Genomic DNA, 22,259 nt, shown 5'->3' on the forward strand with positions numbered 1-22,259 from the left:
GTGCCCAGAGGCCACATGGTTGCTCAGCAGTGCCTGTCAGAGCCACTCAGCTCAGGTTTCGCCAGCCCAGGGATCCTCTGGGAGGCCCAGTCTCTATTTTGAGAAACAGTTCACGATGAGGTGATCAAGTGTCATATTTTCAACGGAGAATTAAAGGTACCCAACACTTAGCTCTTAGCTCAGAAAACACCAGTATCAAAACAAGCTGGCTCTGGGCCTCTATTTCTGCATATTTTCACATACCCTTCTTTTCTGCTTTTCTTACTGGAAAGTGTCTTTCAGTATAGAATAATTCATCCTAAATAAAATACTTTTGCCATTTATTTTAAGCAGTGAAACTTCTACTTATTAATAGAGGCAGAAATAAGATCGTAAGGTGATTACATTTGAGGTAATAAATAACACAGTCTGGTTGTTTTTATAGCAAATATGCCAAAGTTTGTTAGCGGGATTGCAACGAAGTAGTCAAAAACAAGGCCTGGAAATCAGGCTGTCTCCATTAGACATTGGCATGTGCGCATCCTGAAAACGTCCGTTTCCCTGAACTGTGGTGTCATGTGAGTCCGTGGCCCCAAGTGAAGGGAGTTGGGTTCATTTTCCTGAGAAATTCTCACAGCTCTGTTGAGTTCCAATCAGTTATGTGCTGTGTGGAGAGCGGGCTAGTCAGATTTCACCGCTTTTCAGTTATTGACAAAAGTACATAGAAATGGACGGGGCTTATCAGCAGGTGGCAGAGATGCCTTTCAGAGCGCATGGCCTGCTGTCTCACGTCTCGCTCTGCAGTTTTTGTCTTAGGATTTCCACTCAGTTTGGTTCTCTTTTCCACACTTTGCTAGAAGGAACTCAATACAGCTCTGCTCCTTTTTCTTCCCCCCACTGAAGGAAAAAACAAACATTTTGGGTGCCTTGGTGAAGGCAAATCACCATCCTTAATATGTTCTTGCCTTCTAGGTCTGGCGTTTCTGTTCTGTTGACTTTTCTTGCCCCTTGCCGGTTCTGTGAGTTGAATCCAGAAGAAAACTGTCGGTTTTGCCATGGGTCTTCTGAGCTGAAGGCAGTGCTGATTTGGCCAGCCTGTCTCTGCAGATGCTTATGGAAAACCAAGATGTTTTCTGTCACTATACATAATTAGATGCCTGTTATGCCCCAAATACATGATGAAGCCATTAAATAATTTTTAAAATTAATATTTGTAAATACTCATTCTGACATATTCAAGTGCTTAATGGCTGTTTGTATTTATTTTCTCTTATACCTCTTGTGGACTATTTGTCATTTCCATGGTTATGTGTGGTCAGATTTACTCCTGGTCACTTGCATAGTTATCTATGATTTAATGCCTTAATCATTAAACTAACACACAGCGTCTCTGGTACTTTTCATGCGATGTGGATGTTCATGGCCAAACAGCCCAGGAAGAAATTGAATAAATGTTCAGGAGAAAGTCATAAAAATATCTGATTGCTCTTTCTTTCTTTCTTTTTTTTTTTTTTTTTGTGATGGATTCTCTCTCTGTCCTCCAGGCTGGAGTGCAGTGGTGCGATCTCGGCTCACTGCAACCTCTGTCTCCCAGGTTCAAGCAATTCTTCTGCCTCAGCCTCTCAAGTGTCTGGGACTACTGGCACCATGCCCGGCGAATTTTTTGTATTTTTAGTAGAAGCAGGGTTTCACTGTGTTAGCCAGGATGGTCTCGATCTCCTGACCTCGTGATCCGCCCGCCTTGGCCTCCCAAAGTACTGGGATTACAGGTGTGAGCCACCGTGCCTGGCCCTGATTATTATTTCTTAAGAAAATAAGAATCCCCTTGCTGGCCGAATCTCAATGTAGGGATGCACTGGTTGGGGCCTCTCCATGGCTCTGCTTTCTAGGTCATCAGTGTGGCTCCATTTCCACCGCTTCCAGAGCCCACAGCCAGATGGGTCGTGGGAACTCTCAACTCTGCTCTCCCCTCACGGTCCCCCAGGAAAGGCAAAAGGAAGAGACTGATATTGTATGGTGATTCTGTGCTTTTCCTTTTTTGTTATTTTCTTCTTCTTTTTTGGCGGGGGGAGCTGAGGGGAGAGTTCCATTTTTGACTAAGAAAATAATGATGATGAAGAAGGTGACCATGTGTAGCGGTTTGTGGAATGGATTAGACTCAACAGATTGTAGTCATTCTCTCCTGATTCTCTATCCAGGATGGTGTCTCGGCAGCCCATAGCACTCAGCTCTGCATCGTCTACCAGAACAGTCCTATTTCTCAGAGGTTAGGAAGTTCAGCCTCTTCTGAATGACAGCGTCAATCCCACATCCAGCTGAAGCTCTCCCCTTCCCACCCTCCACCACACTCAGGTCCGACCATGGCAGGAGCTCAGGCCTGGGTGGCTGCGGTCAGACTTCGGTCCCCTCCCCTCAGGGTGCTGCTTCCATGGCTGGGTGGGGATGAGGGGCAGGGTCTCTTCTCTGCTGTTGGTCAGCATACCTTCTGGTGCTACAGGTCTGGTGCCACGTGCTCTTGTGGGGTTTATCTGCGGGTGTGTGGGGGTCCCACCCTTAGCTTCTGCCCTGTGAGCCCACAGCCTCTCCTGGCTCAGCCCACCCTGCACCCAGCCCTCTGGTTCAGGCTCCTTCTAAGTCCTCTTGGATCACCTGAGCCCTGCAGAAGCCACCTGCTTCCAGGCACCACCTTCTAACCTCTCTGTCGCATGCTGCTGTGGACAGCCCTGGCCAGCCACCCTCTGGTGCTCCTTAGGACACAGGCATTTGTTTCAAGCTCCTGCACTTCCCTGATCCAGAGACTCACATCAAAGTGCTCCCGGGCAGCTTCAGGCCTGCAGTTCTGCAGCTCCATGTCTGTGGCCCTTGACCCAACCCTGCATATGGCTCCCCAGGAACCCCTGCTTGGTTTGGCAGAGGATGGAGAGGCACCAGGTGAGGGGAGGAGGCCACTGTGATGTCCTTACTAGACAGACCTGCTGGCCATGGAGACACTTCTTCTTTTTGCTGATCTTTCATCTTCTCTTTAGCATGTTAGAGGGGGAAGGGAAGCACACTGGGGTTTCCTCTGCACTAGAGCAAATAGCTAAGAACAGAAGGGTTTGATTCCACACTGGGTTACAATACTTACACTAACTGAAGGCTTAGATCCTAGCCACTGTGGTATGGGTATTACAAGAATGAAATCACTTAAGTTTTGCCTAATCCTATGGAGAAGGTGTAGTTATCCCAAATACAACCCAAAGGGAGTTAAATACATTGTGTTAGTTCACTCACTAGTTAGTGGTGGTGCTGAGATTTGAACCCAGGCAGTGTTAACCCCTCTCCCAGTCACTTCCCTAAGGTCCTCTCTCCCATAGTACCCCTTTGATCTCCACCGCCATTATGGGACACTTCTAGAGTCAAGCCTTGTGTGACTTCCTCTTTTGTGACTTTACTCCATTCATTCACTCACTGAAGGCTGGTGAGGGTTGATGGAGACAGGATAGCAGGGGATCTGCCCCACGTGCAGAAACACCAGGGTTCAAGTAACCACGATGTGGGCGATGAGGGGTATGGTGGAAACAGCCTTGAAGTTCGAGGCAGATTAGACAGAGGAGTTTGGGCTTCACCCAGTGGGCAGTGGGGATCACTAACGTGTTTGCATTAGGAAGAATGGCCAGATGGAGCCATCCTTGAGGAATATTCATCTTCGGTGTGTGGAAATGGGACTCAAGAAGGGGAGGCAGGCGATGCAGGAGATTCCTTCAGAGTCCACTGTAAGAATCTGGGGGAGAGAAGACAACGCCCCGAGCAGCAGTGGAGCAGGGGTGGTGGGAAGGGGCCAGCAGGAAGTCAGATAGAATCCCATGTGCGGGGAAAGGAGCAACAGTGGAGCAGGAACGGGGTAAAGGAGGGGCTGGGTTTGAGCCTTGACAGAGCTGGAATCAACTTGGCAGTCTTTGGCATCGGGAGGAAGAAGAGACGGAGATGACAATGAGGTAGAAACCTTGGCACATCATGAAGCCATGACTGAAATGGAGAGGCAGGAGAGGCAGTGGTGCCCCGGAGAGCTCTTCATTGGGTGTTGTTAGGCCTAGAAACCAGCAGACTGGTACAGTCTCCTCAGGTTGTGGCAGCGAGGTGGCAGTGTGCTGCAGGTGTGGTGTCCACGTAGGAGAGAAGCTTGGAGGAGGTGTGTGTCTGATGGGGGCAGCTGAGGGCACACTCCTTGCTTCTCAGGGCTGTGCTGGCCTGGCCATGCCTCCTCCCTGGTGGGGGAGGGAGGTCAACCAGAGCTCTGGGGTCTGCCAGTCAGGGACATGGTTAAATTCAGGTGATACTGCAGCCTGCACAGATAAGGCAGCAGGGGCTAAAGGTGGGGGTGTGATCTGGAGGCATGGCCAGATCCCTCCATCCCCAAACCTACTGTGCCCTTACTGGGACCTTCGGGCCCTTGCTTGGACAGGAGCTGAGAGCCCGTCAAGCTCACGGCATACCCATCTGCACATATTGAGCAGTTTGGCCATTTCTTTGTAGTCCTGGGACAATGGTTGGTAGAAACCAAATATGGCTTTCAAGCTTGAAAATCCACGCTGCCACATAGAGACTGGCTGCAAGAAAGCAGTGAGCTTCTGGTTGCGTAGTTTTGGGGGATAAGAGAAGAAAAAAATCAAAACTCCTTTAGGAAAAGAATGTACTAAATCATGCCTGAGAGGTGGCAAGAATTGCTTTATACAAATTCAGCAAATGCTGAGTTTGGTCAGCTAAGGTACAGAGCTGACTTGTCTCTCCGGGAATAATTAGGCTTTCTCCTGAAGGGATCACCTGGGCTGCCTGCCCTGGAAAACTCCAAGAAGGTGGTGGACGAATGCAGCTTGGGAAAAGGAAGTAAGGTTGCTGCCAGGCATCCCGATGAAAGGCGAGTTCTGCCCTTCCTCCCTCACAACTCTTGCGGTCTCATTCTCATTTTCCAGGCTTGGAGGGTTTGTGAACAAGTGAACCAAGACAATTCACTCACTGTCTTTCTGCAAAATGACTTGAGATTTCCGTTGCCGGGAGTACAGGCGCCGGCACCGCAGGCTTGGTCGGGGAAAAGCTGCATCGGGTGGCACATTTATGAATAAGTCACTAGCTGGATTGGATCAGATGCCTCTGCTAGTTCTCAGGGCACTGCTTCACTCTGCACTCCTCGTCCAGGGAAGCCCAAGGAGCGGTTTCTGTCCGTTAGCTCCTGGAACAGCATTGGCTGTGTGGTAGAAAGCCCTTTGCGCTCCTTTTAGGGGGCAAAGCAAACCTACTCCAGGCAAGGGCAGGGGACAGCTTGGGATGTATGCAAACATTGCCTGGTGGTTTGGGAATCAGTAAGTTTTCTCTGATCTATTCCATTTCATTTGTTAAGAATGTTCAAACTTCAGTAAACTAGCACTGCTTTTTTTTTTTTTTTTTTTTTTTGAAGGAGATATCCTTTTTCTATAATATTGAACAGTGTAGGAACTCAGGGTTTTATCTGAAACTTGGAGCAGGGGTTGCTCTGCTCAGCATGAGCATGGAGTATTTGCCGATAGTTAAGTGATCCTCACCGACAGGCTCTTTCTTCACTTGCTGGGAGTTGAGTAATAGCTGTGGGACTGGGCTCTCAAATGTTCCTCTTTGAATATTTACTTGATGTGTTGTGAGATATCAGCGTTCCCATATCTACAGGCCCTGGAGTTTAGTTTGGTGAGTGTTATGGATATGTTTTGTTATTATGTCTTAGAGAATCCTATCCAGAAAGCTAATCTTTTTATGTTGAATTACTGAAAGCTTCCCCCACCCCCAGGTCAAAACTGTGAAATTCTATTGTGTAGGATTTCTTAGGCAGTTATGAATGCATTTGCTGCATAAATGAGCTTTTATTAGGCATTTTGAGGAGCCAGCTTCTACTCTACCCTCGCAGAGATAAGAGGCTTGCTTCTTTTTTTTTTTTTAATCCGAAAGAGTAAGCGTGCTAATAATAATAGTAAAAAAATTTGTAATTACCACCAGTCATTGAGTGCTACCTGTGTCTCGGTGCCATACCAGAAACTTTACAGGAGTCATCTCATTTAATCCTCCCATTTACTCACCTGATAAAAGCTGAAATCTCTCTCTGTTCAGCTCTTGGGGAAACTGAGGCCTACAGATTACAGGAGCTTATCTGGAGGAGATGCACAGCCTGGCCACGTCGTGGCTGAATTTGACCTGATGTTTTTCCAGTTCTAGAGCATGTAACCAGGATGCGGTGGATGGTGTGCAGTTGTGGAGTGTCCTGGGGCAGACTTTGAACAGACAGTGCCTTTGTGTGCCCTGAAATGTGGCATTTTGATGGGTAAAGTCGTTTCTCCCTGGCCTATTGCACCAGTGTGATATTTATTGTTTTTATGCCACAATTCTGCGGGCTGCAGTGTGATTGTTTCATAGACACATATTTCAGCCCTTACTTATCTGGATCTTCTGTTGACTGTTTTTCTGGCTTTCCGTTTTGTTTGTAGGGGCCAAGACAGTAGGGAAAGCTTTGATGGGATTTTCCTCTGGTAGCTCTTCTCCTCTAGTAGAAGGAATTCTTGTCTTCCCAGGAACATTGCCCTGAGCTTGGGAGGTGCTGAGCTCCAAGAAAAGGTATTACATGGATTCTTAATCTGGAGTCCCTGGTCATCAGGGTGGTTTGCAGAAATAATGTACAAGGAAGAGGCTTAGGAGTCTGAGACTCAGGGGCATGTGGCAGTTTAAAAAGAGCAGGGTCTCTGCACAAATCTAAGGAAGTCATCAGAGCTGGGACCTTGCCCAGCTCTACAACTGTGGCTGCAAATAAATAGCCAGACACAAACCAGACGCAGCTTATGTACCGCTTGTAAACAGGAAGAAGCAAACATCCTATTGCTGAAGAATCTCATGGAGAGAGAATGGCAACTCCCTTCTGCCTGCAGCATAAACAGACTCTCTTAGCCAGGAGAGCCGGGTGTGCTTGGTTTCTCTCTGAAATTCCCTTTAAGCACATGTGGTTTGCCAGCAGCCAGCCAGAGTAGCCAACATGGTAAACAGGCACCCATGGTGTAGACGTGCCATTCAGGTCAGCTGGCCTCAGCATCACTGTGGATTTCCCAGTCCACTTTTCTTGGACAGTAAGAAATTGTTATACCTTCATGTCCACAGATGACATTTCCAACTGGAAAGATGGAAGATGTAAAGCATAGTGCTTTTGAACTCAGGGTCTGGGAAAGTACAGAGACGCATGAATTTTCCCTTTTCAGCATGCGGTCCCTGTCTACCTCAGCCTGACCAGCCTGGCTGGGCAGTGGCTGTCTCCTATAGAGTTAGGTTTTAATTCAGCTACCTGGGCCCCACACCTGCGATTCGCATTCACCGCACCATGTCACCTAAGACCCTCTGACTTTCAGTGAGTGGATTTCAAGCCTTCTGCTGCATGTTGAAGAGCTCTCAGAATAAAAACCCAGCTGGGAGTTTCCAGCTGATGTGGGAATTAACAAGCGTCATCCAGAAACTTAGTACATGTGTGATGGTTTTAAGCTAAAATCATTTAGAGCTATGGTTGATGACCTTGGAAATGGCAGAAATGTTTTCATATATATATTTTTTCATTTTATAAACAGTTCCTGCCAGGGCACACCCAGGTTTCTCAACGTGGAGGGATCAAAGGAAGCTTGAGTTGTGTGTGCTGTGATTCATTCTCTGCTGAGTCCCAAGGACCTGCCCTGCCTCCTACTGGAGGGGGTGAGAGGAAGGAAAGCTGGATTACCCAGCCTGTGTGCACTGCCAGCCGGGAGCACCTGCCGTGGGTGTGCCCAGCAGGAGCCGGGCAAGGTCCCAGCTCTGATGGCCTCTTTAGACTTGTGCAGAAGGCCTGCTCTTTTTAAACTGCCACATGCACCTGAGTCTCAGACTCAACTGCATGACATCTGCACAGATGTTTGAGAAAGGCATCCCCTGCTTGGTAAGCTAATGACTTTTCACAACCGAGTACAGGTGTGGAGTCCCCGCATAAATAGCAACCATTCTTTCCCAGGCTGAGCCACTCACAGGCAGAGGAAGCCAGGCGTTTTCTGTTTTGTGCTGTGAATGTGTTAGCTGCAGGATGGTGCTTTGCGTTTAACAGAAGCCACACTGAAAGCACGAAACAGACAATGGGGAACAAGCCTGGTCTAAGCCTGTGCAGGCCATCCACGTGCACAGGCCATCCACACACACAGTCCACCCACACTCACAGGCTGCCCACATGCACGGGCTGCCCCCGCACGCACGGACCACCCACACGCACAGGTCACCCACACGCACAGGCCATCCACATGCAGGCGGATCACCTGAGGTCAGGAGTAGCCTGACCAACATGGTGAAACCCCATCTCTACTAAAAATACCAAATTAGCCGGGTATGGTGGCACATGCCTGTAATCACAGCTACTTGGGAGGCTGAGGCAGGAGAATCACTTGAACCTGGGAGGCGGAGGTTACAGTGAGCCAAGATTGCGCCATTGCAGTCCAACCTGGGCGATAGAGTGAGACTCCATCTCAAAAAAAGAAAAAATAATAATAAAATAAAAAACCCAGACACCCTGGTGTGCTGGCTGTCAGGTGTCCCTAGCCCGGGCATGCTGTTTTGGTATCTTCTCCTGTGATGTGCAGTACAACATTTTTTTTCCTTTTTCTCTTTGGGGACTTCTCCTCCTGCCCCAGGCTTTGTCTCTTTTTCTCATATATGAAATTTCTGCTCATCTTTAAGACTGTTCAAGGCTACCTCGGCTAGGGTGTTAGGGTGGACACTCCACTAATGAGGTCTGTGCAGGTTTTTTCTCCCTCAGGAAGCTTGGCTCGTTTGAAACATTTCTTACTCTGCAATCTTTTTTTCATTCCTATCTCAGGCTTTTATAAGTACCCAGTGTTTCTTGTAGGCAGGAACTATGTATAATTTTCAGCAGTGTCAATATCATCATCATCAATAAGCATTTTTAAGTATGGTCATACATAGCTTAATGATAGGGGCGCACTCTGAGAAATGTATCCTTAAGGGATTTCATCCTTGGGTGAACATCACAGAATGTACCCAACACATACCTACATGGTACAGCCTACTACACACCTAGCTGTATGCTATAGCCTGTTGTTCCTGGGCTGCAAACCTGTGCAGCATGTTACTGTGCTGAACACTGTAGGCAAGTGTAACACAATAGTAAGCATTTGTACATCTCAACATATCTAACCATAGAAAACATAGAAAAGGTATTACAGTCTTAGGGGACTACCTTCATATATGTGGTCCGTCAGTGACTGAAGCATTGTTATGTGATAGATGACTGCACCCACAAATATGAACTACGTTATGCTACATATTGAGAATACACATGTCCTTGCTGCCTTCTAGACTTGTTAAATAATAATCGAATTGGTATCCAGATTTAATTGGTCCGTGATAGGACTTGGGCATATTTTAAGCTCCCCAAGTGCTTCCAGCCACAGTGCAGCCAACGTAGATATCACTGATCTCAGCTATGTGTGTGCCCAGGCCTGGAGGACCCAGAAATGGGTTCTCTGACGACATTGTTTTGAGCCATGTCTTTGAGAGCAGAACAAGTGAGGCAAGAGTACAGTGAGGCCAAGGCAGTTGGGGGACTTGTTGGTTTCCTGGAAACTGGAGCTGTAGGCCAGTTGCCAGAAGAGTGGAGGATATTGAAGAATGGTTCAGGTCTAGGGCTGGTGGAGATCTTCAGACTCTCTGGAGGTTTGGATGTGAGTTTACAGCCCTACAGGGCACAGATGTGTGACGTCACTGAGCCAGCAGGTCCAGCGGTCAATAGGTCCAGATGGAAACACACAGCCGTTTTCTACTGTGAAGATGTCCAGGCTTCATCAAACCTTTTTTTTTTCCCAAAAGCAGCCCAAAATTCATTTTGTTAGTGTGACATATTCCAGTTTTTTAAATGTTGGCTAACTTTAATGTGTACACGTGCACATGCAGGCACACACACATGCATGTACACACTAATGCACACAGCACTCTGCTGGGCAAACAAACCTCCCTGGGGCCCTTGCAGCCTGCTGGTTGCAGCTTAGGCCACAGCCAGTGGGCCCTGCCAGGCGTGTAAGCAGTGTGTGCCCCGAGCAAAGTCAGGCCTAAGAAGACAACAGCCCTCGCAGGCTGCTCCTAGTCACACTGTGGAGGGAAGGGTGGAGTGTGTACTGTATGTGATTCACGTGACTCCACTTTTGTGTGTGCTGTAGAGATGAGGGCTTGGACCAGGGTGTTGACACTGGATGTGGGGAGGGAGGGTGGATGAAATTCTATTACAAGGGTGCCTCTGGGTAGTTGGGGACAGATTATTTGTTGCGGATAAATGTGGGGCAGTCAACCTCTCCCGACTCTCTCCAGCCTCTCACTCCCATTGTGGTGCCAGCTAAATGAATAAATGCTGCTTCCTATTTGAACTGGTGAGTTCTAAAGGAGTCCAAGCCAGCTAAATTGGAAAAGATACTCTTTTCCTAAAAATGAAAAACACTTTTTTTTTTTTTTTTGTCCTGAAAGCACCTTTGGGAGGTAATGCTAATACCTCAGAGCCTGGGCTTCTAGCCCTAGACCAAAGGGTGGTTAATGGAAGAATCCATAAGCTGTTTCTCTCTGTCTTGATTTTTTCCATCTCTGAAATGGTATGGAATCTGTTCTTTCTAATAATGACTGAATAACATAGTGGTTAAAATTTCAGGCTTTGAAACCAAATTGTCTTCAGTTTGTCAGTTTTACCTCTCTGTGACATTGGGAAGGTGTGCTCACACTTTCAGCTATAAAATAGGAATATCAATAATACCTCCTTAAAGTGGTATACTGAGGAATTGAATAAATATTTAGTCCTTACAATGGTGCCGTATATGTTGACTATTTTATTTTTATTTCTATAAATTGAAAGAAGTATATAATGGATAAAGATATAACAAAAATTATAGATATTGTAAGTGTAAGTATTTTAATAAGAAAAAGAATTTATACCTACTTATAGCAGAGGGTGAGATCTGAATGTTGTTTTATTATTATCATTATTATTATTATTTTTGAGACAGAGTTTCACTCTTGTTGCCCAGGCTGGGGTGCAGTGGTGCGATCTCGGCTCACTGCAACCTCTGCTTCCCGGGTTCAAGTGATTCTCCTGCCTCAGGCTCCCAACTGGCTGGGATTACAGGCATTTGCCACCACGCCTGGCTAATTTTTTGTATTTGTAGTAGAGACAGAATTTCACCATGTTGGCCAGGCTGGTCTTGAGCTCCTGAGTCCGGCAGTCTGGCCGCCTTGGCCTCCCATAAATGCTGGGATTACAGGCATGAGCCACCACACCTGGCCCCTGAATGTTATTTTAATGACGTAAATGTGCGTAACTTTACATTAACCAGTGACGTGAATGTTAGTAAGTTTACAGCCTCATCTCATCACTTTTACTGTCATTTTAAATGACCTCTTTCATTTTATAAGTAATACATATACAAGTGATACTATAGAACAATTAGGAAATGTGTAGAAATAAAAATAGCAAAACATATGTCATACTACCCATCACTCAAGGTCATTTTTGCCAATTCTTTATCTTTCTAAACTGCTTTATGATCCATTGCTATAATTAATGTAGACCTCTCTTTAAAAATAGAATTTTCCTAAACAAATAATATTATGAAGCTTGTTATTTAAAAAAGCCTGTATTGAGCATTTTTGCACATAAAATGATATACTTTTAAGGTATATTTGCCTAGTTCTGGTATAACATAATTTATTGACATTGTCTTTCATTGATGCATGATTAGATTATTTATTTGTTTGATGTGTTAATTTATTAATGTATGGTTGGGTTATTTGTTTGCCATTAGAACCATTAGAATTTATGTCGTGATGACCATCTTTGAGCCTCCCACAACGCTGTCTTGTGGGATTGTTTAAAGTAAATTTCTAGGAAAGGAATTCCTGTATCTCTGATCGCTCATGCCAAATGCCTTCGGAAGACCACTCTGAGCGAGGTGAAAGTGTGCTGAGGCTCTCACTGCCTCTCTGCGGACCCTCTAACTAGGGTATGGCCAGAGCAAGAGGGAGGCAGTGGGAGCAAACCCTCTGGAGTCAGCCAGGTCTGAGTTCCATGTCTGTGCAGGCACCAGATAATTGTATGCCTTTAGGCGGGCCACAGATCTCTCAATAAGGTAAACTTGGTAAGGTTATTATTAGCATAGGTCCTAGTGAATGTTAAGTATCGAGTAAGTACTCGACCTGCTACCACGACAATAAAATACCAGGGCCTATATAAAGTAAGGTTCTTATATCAAAATATGTACATACATATATATACACACATATACATGTATTCTATATGTAAAATAAGGTACCTGTATAAAACAAGGCCAGTTGCTTTCCCTGGCTAATCTGGAGGAAACAAGAATTTCTAAAAATGTTCATCAGAACCAGGGTCTACTTGAGGGTGGAAGGTGGGAGGAGGGTGAGGATTGAAAAACCACCTGTTGGGTACTGTGCTCACTACCTGGGTGATGGAATAATCTGTACACCTAACCCTGGTGACACGCAGTTTACCTGCACATGGACCCCTGAACCTAAAATAAATGTTAAAAGAAAATGTTCCTCAGTGTGGGTGACTCATCAGGTGTTTAGAAATCCCCCACAAGGTGAATTGAGCATTTGAAGCACAGTCTGAAATAAGGTGAAAACAAAGGTGAAGGGGGTTATGCGTTAGTTACCCCTTTACCATCACCCGCATCCTTTCCCTGCCAAACAGCCGCATCTGTCCACGGTGGCCGTGTGGACAGGTGGTGGTGTGATCGACTTTCTGGCTAATTTAGCACAACACATCCTCGAGATCATGGATCCATGGACTCCAGATCCTCAGAACTGGCCATAGATTTGGAGCTGAGGCAAGATTTAATAGAGTGTCACATGTGTTAGCGAGCCCACCTGATTCATTGTGATCATTAATTCGTGTGATGTGTCATCCCTGTGACAATTCAGAAAGGGTCAGGCCAAACCCCGCTGCACCCACCCTCCCCTTGACCAGGTCCTGTGAAAACAGGCTTGCGTACCTCCCTGACAGCAAGCACGTTTTTAAGGTGTTTCTTTCCAGGAATGCTTCCTTTCAATAACCCTTTCCCTATTTTGTTTACTTTATTAGTTTTTACTTGTTTGGGGGACATTGATTTTAAAAAGGCCATGGCACTCGGAAGGTGCTCCTGAAGACAGACCTGAGTATGTGTAAGAATGAATTATTCCGAGGCAGGTAGGAACATTGCCACTCACTCTGTGCCTCTGTGTTGTGGTTTTTAAGGAGGAAGATGAAGGCTCGTGCTCCCCCACCTCCTGGAAAGGCTGCCACTCTGCACGTGCACAGTGACCAGAAGCCCCCCCATGACGGGGCCCTCGGGTCGCAGCAGAACTTGGTTCGCATGAAGGAGGTGCTGAGGGCCAGCACCGTGGACGTCACCGTGGTCCTGCCCAGCGGGCTGGAGAAGAGGAGCGTGCTCAACGGGAGGTGAGAGCCGGTGCTGCGGGAGGAGTCGCTGTACTCACTTTGCGAGTATAGCAGAGAGAATGGAAAGGCGGATGTTGATGTACTGCATTTTCCTCCTCATCAGGTCTGACCTCAGGGACCTCATGGATATAAATCAGGCCTAGTGACTACTTAGAGCAGGTTGAACTCTCTTACCTGGGGTGGACTTATGCTAACTGATCCAGCCATGATGGCTCACCAGATGCTTAGGAGAGCTGGGGCTCCAGGGCTCCCTCCTATGAGGAGGCAGGCTCAGAAAGGAGGGCAGGTACAGCGGTGACCTACACCCCTGGGTGGGACAGCAGCCACGGTGTGCCTCAGGCATCCTCAGCTCTGAAGGGACCCAGCCAGGAGGGCAGCCTCCTGAATTAACCATTCCCACACCTTCTTGCAGCACGTGGAGGTGTGTGTACAACTGGCAATCAACTTTCTAAAGTGAAAATATTTCAGGTTTAGATGAAGGAATAAACCAGCCCAATCATGGATTTCCAATTTAAGGGCTTGAATTTGAGACCTTCAATTCCCACATGCACTCTTCTCAGGACTGATCTGCCCGTGGCTGAGTGTCCCACTCCACTTCTCTCACAAAAGGTGCAGCTAAAACATTGGCAAAGCCTCCTTCATCATAGCATTTCGAGGTTATGACCAATAGATTTGCACATTTTATGTTTGACAGTGATCAAAATAATCATAATTTTATTGTTTAAATAGTTTTGTGCTATTCTTACTGATACTTTTAGTGATAACCCAATGTATAATAAAAAAACTAACAAAGTCACAGAAAAAAGTTAACTATAATTTATACATGTTTTTACTGTAGAGAAGTATGATAGAATGATTAATTACAAAAACTTTCAAACATTCATACATATTTGTATAATTCTGATGCAGCAGTGAATTGAAGCAGCATTTATAAGAAAACAAGGAGAATAAGAAATGATATAAAATGGGCTGGGCACGGTGGCCTGAAGTCCTATCACTTTGGGAGGCTGAGGCAGGCGAATCACTTGAGGTCAGAAGTACGAGACCAGCCTGGCCAAAATGGTGAAACCCCATCTCTACGAAAAATGCAAAATAATTAGCGAGGCATAGAGGTGCATGCCTGTAGTCCCATCTACTCGGGAGGCTGAGGCAGGATAATTGCTTGAACCCAGGTGACAGAGGTTGCAGTGAACCAAGATTGTGCCATTGCACTCCAGCCTGGGCAACAAGAGCGAAACTTCATCTCCAGAAAAAAAGAAATGATATAAAATGTTTTATTCTTATGAAGCAGTTTGCTCGAGTAATTTTAATGGATAATGGTGAAAATTAAATCACTCTGGGTGTTTTTATTCTCACAGATGCCTTTTAAAAAGTGATGTAAGTATTTTATTTTAAAATACCAGTATTTAGATTATAGTTGAAATTACCTAATCCTTTGCAACTATTTTGTTACTTTATCAAATTAACCAGTTTATAATCAAAATTCCAGGTGACAGTCCAATTGGCAAAGGGGTGCATACGTTTTTCAAAAGTATTTTATGAGATAAGTGAATAAAAATTTGGGGAGCATTGCTCGAGGCCTCGGAATATACCTAGGATTGGAACTGTTGAGTCATGGGATACAGTATTTTAGCTGCACCAGGTGAGGCCAGCCTGCTCTCCAGTGTGGTGCCACTGGGCTAGAACGGGAGGTTGCTCCTCAGTGGGGGTCCTGTGGCTATGATCATAGCAGGAGGGCTCAGGCACAATTAGCTGTCTACAGTGGATCAAGGTGGGAGGTGCCTGGGCTCAAAGCCTGGTCCACTGGAAGCCACTATCTCTTGCGGCAGTTCGATAGGCTTTCCCCCCAGGGTTCATGCACGGGAGTGACAGGAGTTTCTTTGTTTTATAAAGTAGTCATAGGCCAAAGTACACTTTTCCTATATAACTTTGTAACGTAAGAAATTAGTCACATTATTATAGTTTTAAAAAACACTTTATGCATGAAATTTTCTCAGTGGGTATATTAGGGTTTACTCACCATTCTTATATTTTAGCCCAATTCCTAGGTACATATTTTGTTTAGAAAATGGCATTGTGGGCCAGGTGTGGTGGCTCACGCCTGTAATCCCAGCCCTTTGGGAGGCCGAGGTGGGCGGATCACCTGATGTCAGGAGTTTGAGACCAGCCTGGCCAACATGGTGAAACCCCGTCTCTAATAAAAATACAAAAAATTAGCCAGGCATAGTGGCGCATGCCTGTAATCCCAGCTACTCGGGAGGCTGAGGCAGGAGAATCGCTTGAACCCAGGAGATGGAGATTATGGTGAGCCAAGATCACGCCGTTGCATTACAGCCTGGACAACAAGAGAGAAACTCCATCTCAAAAAAAAAATAAAAAATAAAAAATAAAAAGAAAAAAGAAAAGAAAAGAAAAGAAAATGGCATTGTGGATCATGTCTTAATTCTGCAGTCCATGGATCCAGTTTTACAAATGCACGAGGAAAGAATAGAATGCCCATTCTAAAAGTAAAAATATTATTTTAAAAGAATGCTTTCATGTCTTTTATTTCCCTTATAAAGTAGAGGTTCCCACCATGTAGTTTTGTAATGTAGTGACTGAGAATACGTGCAGCCTTAGAGCTGGAGTATTAAAATAATGTTTTCTTTCTTAAGTAGTGAATTGTTATGGCCTCTCATGGTTTCCTGAAGCATCAGTGAGTTTAGCAGCAGCTGTGAGCTGCCTCCAGTGGGTCTTTGGTGAGATAACTATTGCAGATGCAGTAGCTCCTTGCTTTGGGAATTGGTTTTATGTTACGCCCTTTATTAAGAGTGGGCTGCAGTTAAATTCCTGACCCTTGCTTAAAATAGATATACTTATTTTTGTCATTGTGGTTTCTCTTCTGTCTTGAAAAGTGGGTTTAGTAAAGAACATGCCACCTTTTCATAGGGTAAGCAAGGAGTTTGTAATTTATAGTCAGCCCCTTAACTGTGTTATTTCCTGACATGAAAGATTCCACAAAGGAAACACATTAGTAATTGGAGGCTGATAATCCCATTTGGAAAATCAGTGAATTTTTTTTTTTTTTTTTTTTTTTTTTTTTTAGCTTCCCTTGAATTTAGAAACATAAATAAAAGTTGAAGTCTGTTCTTACAGATTAAGACATGAGAATTGGTGTTCTGAGCCGTTCATAGGGGAAATGTTCTGGCCTACCTTAAGGATGGTATTACCAGCACCCCACACAGCTGCTGGACAGAGGCCACGATCCCATCACTTTAATTGAGGCACAAGAAAAGATCTTTCGGTGGGGTGCAGTGGCTCATGCCTATAATCTCAGCACTTTGGGAGGCTGAGGTGGGCAGATCACCTGAGGTCAGGAGTTTGAGACCAGCCTGGCCAACCTGTCTCTACTAAAAGTAATGAAAATTAGCTGGGCGTGGTGGTGCTTGCCTGTAATCCCAGCTACTCGGAAAGCTGAGGCAGGAGAATCACTTGAACCTGGGAAGCAGAGGTTACAATGAGCTGAGATTGTGCCTGTGAACTCCGGCCTGGGCAACAGAGCGAGACTCCGTCTAAAAAAAAGAAAAGATCTTCAAAGAGCCCTTTACAAAAGGGTGTCAGGTATTTAGTCTGCTAGGCTGTGTCATTGTGATGTGGTCAGTGCCTTGCGTCCAAGCTGGTGTTCAAGGCCAAGGGCTGGGGCAGAAGAAGGCAAGCCTTCCTTTTGCAGAAGAGAGGAAATCTGCCTCATATTCAGTCCTGTGATTCTGCCTCTACAGGCCATTGCACCCCCTTTACAACAGACAAGCTTAGACCTGTGCAGGGAGTTTTAGGTCCCTGTCTGTGTGAAACAGCACAGGACTCTTGCAGCAGCAGGTGTTGCGTCTCCATGTTCCTTCTGTAGAGGGCTCACCTGTTTTCAGGTGCAAGGGAAGGGAGGTTGGGAGGGACCCTCATCCCTCTCTGTCCTGTGAAGATATTGATGGAGCACATGTGCAGCCTCTGAAAGGCCATGGCCTTGGCCTTGCACTCTTGGATGTGAGGTCCTGGTCCCAGAGGCTGAAGGAAGTAACTTTCGAGAGGACAGCTTTGCTGCCATGCACTGTTGAGTAGGCCCCAAGAAGGCTGTTCTGAAAGTCACAAGGTTAAAAGTCAGGTGCACCTTGGTGTGATTATGCTTCTATTGGAAGACTACCCTTTTCAATAGAGTAAATTCCTGGGAGCCAGAGCCCACTTTGGTAACCTGAGCTAGAAGTGAGTCTTGGGTATGATCATCTGGATCCTCACTCATCATTTCTAATGCCCGCCTTCCCAACCTCCCTATGATGTTTCTGCCTCATTAAGCCTTTGTTTGTGTGGGCTTAATCCAAACGAAGCTGGAAAAAAACAAAAACATGCCAAAAAGCCCATTGTGATTTGCAGAATGCAATCAACGTCCGATTTCTAATGTTTTCTTTATGAAAATCTTTTTTGTGGGGAAGTAACAAGGTTAAGGAGCTGGCTATAAACTATGAACTGCTTATCCTCACAAAAGGTGGACACATTCTTCCTAAATGTTCACAGAAGGTGCTGTTGGTGTTTTTGACATTGGTGTTATACCAATTATACATAAGGGAGGTCTCATGGTGTGAGATCTTGATCTATTAAAGCATGTGATCATGCTTATTTATTCATTGGTCAAAATATGTACTAAGTTTTTTGCTAACTTTTGTGAGGCACTGTGAAGAAGACTTCTCAGCAAGTACAGAAAAAAAAAATAACATTTGCAAAATGCCGGTTTATGTGAGAAGCAGGGCATTCAATATTGCTTGAAGCTAGGCTGAGAAGCAGGAGGTATGTTGGCCTGGACACTGGTATGGCCTGTACCGAATATCCTGTAGGCCTTCCTGCAGCTCCACTGATCTCAAACAAGATTGCGTGTGCCACTGGGAACTGCGCTAGGCAGTGCTAGGCAAGCAATGAGGAAGCTGGTGCATCGCAGTATTAATTTTCTTCAAACACAGGAAAAATAGTTTTATATGAAAAGTAGCATACAAAATTTACATGCATTTTTAAGCCCAACACTAACAGGTGATTTTAAGGGTAACTGGGCTATGTCAGGGGCCCCCAGGGTACATGTTGATTGATCTGCTTGAGTGGGAATCACATAGAAAACAACTAACTTGCTTATAATCTGTACACAGAAGGCTCTAGATTATGAAGTAAGGTGACCTCCAAGATGTAGGCCAAAAAATGAGGAGACCAGAATTAAGAAAGGTCACAGTTACTGTGGTCAGCAAAGGGATTCCCTCAAGGCTGAAGCCAACCAGAGCGCACTCCACGTCTGAGATCACCTGTTCACACCTGTCCAGGTAACACATCCCATCTGGACAGGGTAACTGGCGGTTTTCCCAGGTTCCCAGACTCTGCACATCACCTCTCTCCATGTCAAAGGACACAACCAGCATTGTCTTTTTTTTTTAATAGCTGGAGTCTTGCTGTGTTGCCCAGGCTAGAGTGCAGTGGTGGCACAATCTCGGCTCACTGCAACCTCTGCCTCTGAGGTTCAAGTGATTCTCTTGCCTCAGCCTCCCGAGTAGCTGGGATTGCAGGTGCGCACTGCCACGCCCAGCTAATATTTGCATTTTTAGTAGAGACGGGGTTTCACCATGTTGGCCAGGCTGGTCTGGAACTCCTGACCTCAAGTGATCTGCCTGCCTCGGCCTCCCAAAGTGCTGGGATTACAGGCGTGAGCCACTGTGCCCAGCCAGCATTGTCTTTTAACAGTTTTGAAATGTGGATTCCTTTATAGAAGGCATTCCCTTTCCAGTTAGCAGCAACCCCCGTCTCTCCCTAAATTCACATCATGAGAGCCCTCACAGACTGTTAGCAGCTGCTTGGCCCCAGGCGGTGTGTGGGTTTGTGAGGGCTTGGCCAACTCTCTGAGGTCTGACACCGTCCTCCTCACTGTGGCTCTGTTGTTAGTCATGGGTTCCGTTTCCGGCGATGTGGCTTCTGATTTGCATCTGTGAGGTAGGCTCCTGCCCACCTCAGTTGACAGGCCCAGGACCCAGGCCTCTCAGAAACTGTATCCTTACAGAGACCTCAGCCTCACACCTAGGCTTCCCCAGTTCTGGGCTTCCTCAGGTCACCTGTCTCCACATTGACCCTTTTTGTGTTCTGCTGATGTGTCCCTTTGTGTAGGGCCTTGTCAGCACGAACTGCCTGTAGTGCAGTGGGCCACAAGCTTTTTGGCATCAGGGACTGGTTTTGTGGAAGACAGTTTTTCCACAGACCAGGCTGGGGATGGCTTTGGGATGATTCAAGCGCATTATGTGTATCATTAGGTTCTCATAAGGAGCACATACACAGTTCACAATAGGGTTGACGCTCCTATGAGAATCGAATGCCACTGTGGTCAGACAGGAGATGGAGCTCAGGAGGCAATGCTTGCTTGTTCACTGCTCACCTGCTGTGCTACCTGGCTTCTAACACACCATTGACCGGTCCTCGTCTGTGGCAGGGGGATTGGGGACCGCTGCTGTAGAGGACCCATATTAAGCTGTCAGACTGGACTCTCTCCCAGGGCTTGACTCTGTTATACCAGAGTCTGCCTCATCCAGAGCTTAGGGCTACACAGTGGCCTTGGTCCCACACAAGAAACTAGGCCACTCTGGACCAATTTAAGATTTGACAGTTCATTCAAATTAAATTTGTTTTAACATTGTGTTGGGAAGTAGCTACAGCTATTTTAAAGTGATTTGTAGACTTGGCACTGAGTTACCTATTTACTTAACACATACGTACTAAGTGTGCACGTCCTGGGTACTTAGAGTCTAGCAATTCTCAAAGTGGGGTTCCAGACCAGCAACAATGGCCTCACTTGAGAACTTGTTAGAAATGCAAATTCCCAGCCCTTCCCCAGACCTGAGTAGAAATGCTGGGGAGGAGCCCAGCAACCTGTGTTTCAGCAAGCCCTGAAGGTTCAGATTGCGTGTTAAAGTTTGCAATCCCTTGCTATGGTACATGCCACTAGCTCTGCTAGATGTCAGGGATACTTGTTGAGTACGCGGTCCTAAGAATGTGCCCAAGGTTTCACTGGTGGGGTGGCAAGAACAGGGGGACTGTAGGAATGATTCGTGTCAGTGGCTCAAGAACGGCCCTTGGCAGCCTCATCACAGAGTAGTTTTTAGTCCATTTCCACACTGAATGGGGTCTGAGGATCTGGTAGGACAGCTGGCTTGTAATGTAGATCGAAGTCCCGTCAATTAGAGAAGGCTAATTCATTAATCGGCCAGGGTCTGATGGAAATGGAAGTAGGACTTGGCCTCTCTGACATTGTGTGTTCCCCAAGTGATCTTTTGCTGTTGCCTGCTTTCTGAGGGGCAGTGGCCCCTCTGCACTAGGACAGATATTGGCACAGGCTGTCCGTTTCTTGTCTAGGGCTCTGCTAAGATTTCAAAAAGAACCACCTACAAAAGAAAACCAGTTTTTTTCTAATTGAAGTCACTGACTCAAACAAAAAAATTTTTTGAAGTCTGTACACATTTGGAAAATATTACTTTTAAAGAAGCATAATAATTCTATTGTTAAGTTTAAAATCAGAGACCACAACAAATACAAAAAAAAAAAAACATTTACCTCTACCTTATGAGCACTTAAAAGGCATTTGGGAGAACAGAGGTAAAGAAGTTAGAGGTAAAAATGATGTTGTGGAGGAAGGTGAGAGAAACCTGAAAGGCCTGCTCTCATAACCCCCTCCACCCGTGCTGTCTTGATTTTAAGGTAATTATTCCATTTTGTTACTGTCTTTTATCCTTCCATTGAACCTGAGATTTAACCTGAATATAGATAGCTGATGAGAGAGAGAGAAGGAGAGAGATGAGATTTTTCTTGATGTCTGTGTAGTCAATGAAAATGGCGATCCTATGGGATCATCCCTGAGGCCAGGGAGAGCCCTAGCGCTAGTCACTTTCCTAACATACCTGACTCTTTGACATTCTGAGAGGGTCTAATTGTCTTAGTTTTATTCTTTGTGCAATTGGAGAAACTCTATTCTGCATTGCTTCAAAGATGTTGCTTTGAAAGGGTCTAATATCTTGGTATTTGCTGAGAGCAGGATGGTGTTTGGCAACATACGGACAGGTGATCCTCTGCCCTGAGCTAGGCGAATGCCTTACTATGTAGAATCCAAAAAGAAAAGGTGGGAACAAATTAACTCGTTTATTTAGCAAGTACTGACCTTGTGCCTACCACATGCCTGGCACTGTGCTTGGTGCCTTAAAAATGTTACTTCACGTAAAACTCTTTCCACCCTGTGAGGTGGGCACTGTCATTCTGCTCTCACCAGTAATAAAGCTGAGGCACAGAGGATGCAGTCAGCCCCACCCAGGTCAGAGAGGCAGTGAGCAGTGGTACCAGGATTCCATCCCAGGCAGGCTGTTCTGAGCGCCGTCACTGCACCCAGTGCTGATGTGGGAAATCACACCCAATCCCTAATCAATGGGCAAAGCTGCAGATCAGGATGGGGCTGCTCCATCAGAGGTGGTGAGGAGGGGAGGTCAGACCCAGGAGGTGGCGAGAATGTGTGAGTGGCCAGGCAGCCTCTTCCACTTGCCCGTGGCCCAGTGGCACAGTGACCTACTGAGGTCTTGTGGAGGGATGCACTTGTAACACCCAATTAGAGAATCATTAATCCTTTGTCCTCAGGACATGAGAGGCAGGTTGGGATCTGATGAGCGTGTAAGGAAAACCCACAGGGAGTAGGCAGCAGCTCTGCCTCTCTGTCCATTGTTGGGCACTGCTGTTG

General features: G+C 46.0%; 1 protein-coding gene across 4 annotated transcripts in view; it reads left to right on the top strand.

Annotated features, from left to right (window-relative positions):
* The window catches only part of COBL (cordon-bleu WH2 repeat protein), a 298,657-nt gene that overhangs the window by 83,771 nt on the left and 192,627 nt on the right, over positions 1-22,259 (top strand). For all 4 annotated transcript variants that reach the window (XM_054559166.2, XM_054559167.2, XM_024250351.3 and 1 more), the window contains exon 2: positions 13,289-13,492. In XM_054559166.2, coding sequence (XP_054415141.1) covers positions 13,289-13,492 — 204 coding nt within the window. The remainder of the gene's footprint in view (positions 1-13,288; positions 13,493-22,259) is intronic.

The sequence above is a fragment of the Pongo abelii genome, chromosome 6 (genome assembly GCF_028885655.2).
Source record: "Pongo abelii isolate AG06213 chromosome 6, NHGRI_mPonAbe1-v2.0_pri, whole genome shotgun sequence".
In the NCBI taxonomy this organism is placed as follows: Eukaryota; Metazoa; Chordata; class Mammalia; order Primates; family Hominidae; genus Pongo; species Pongo abelii.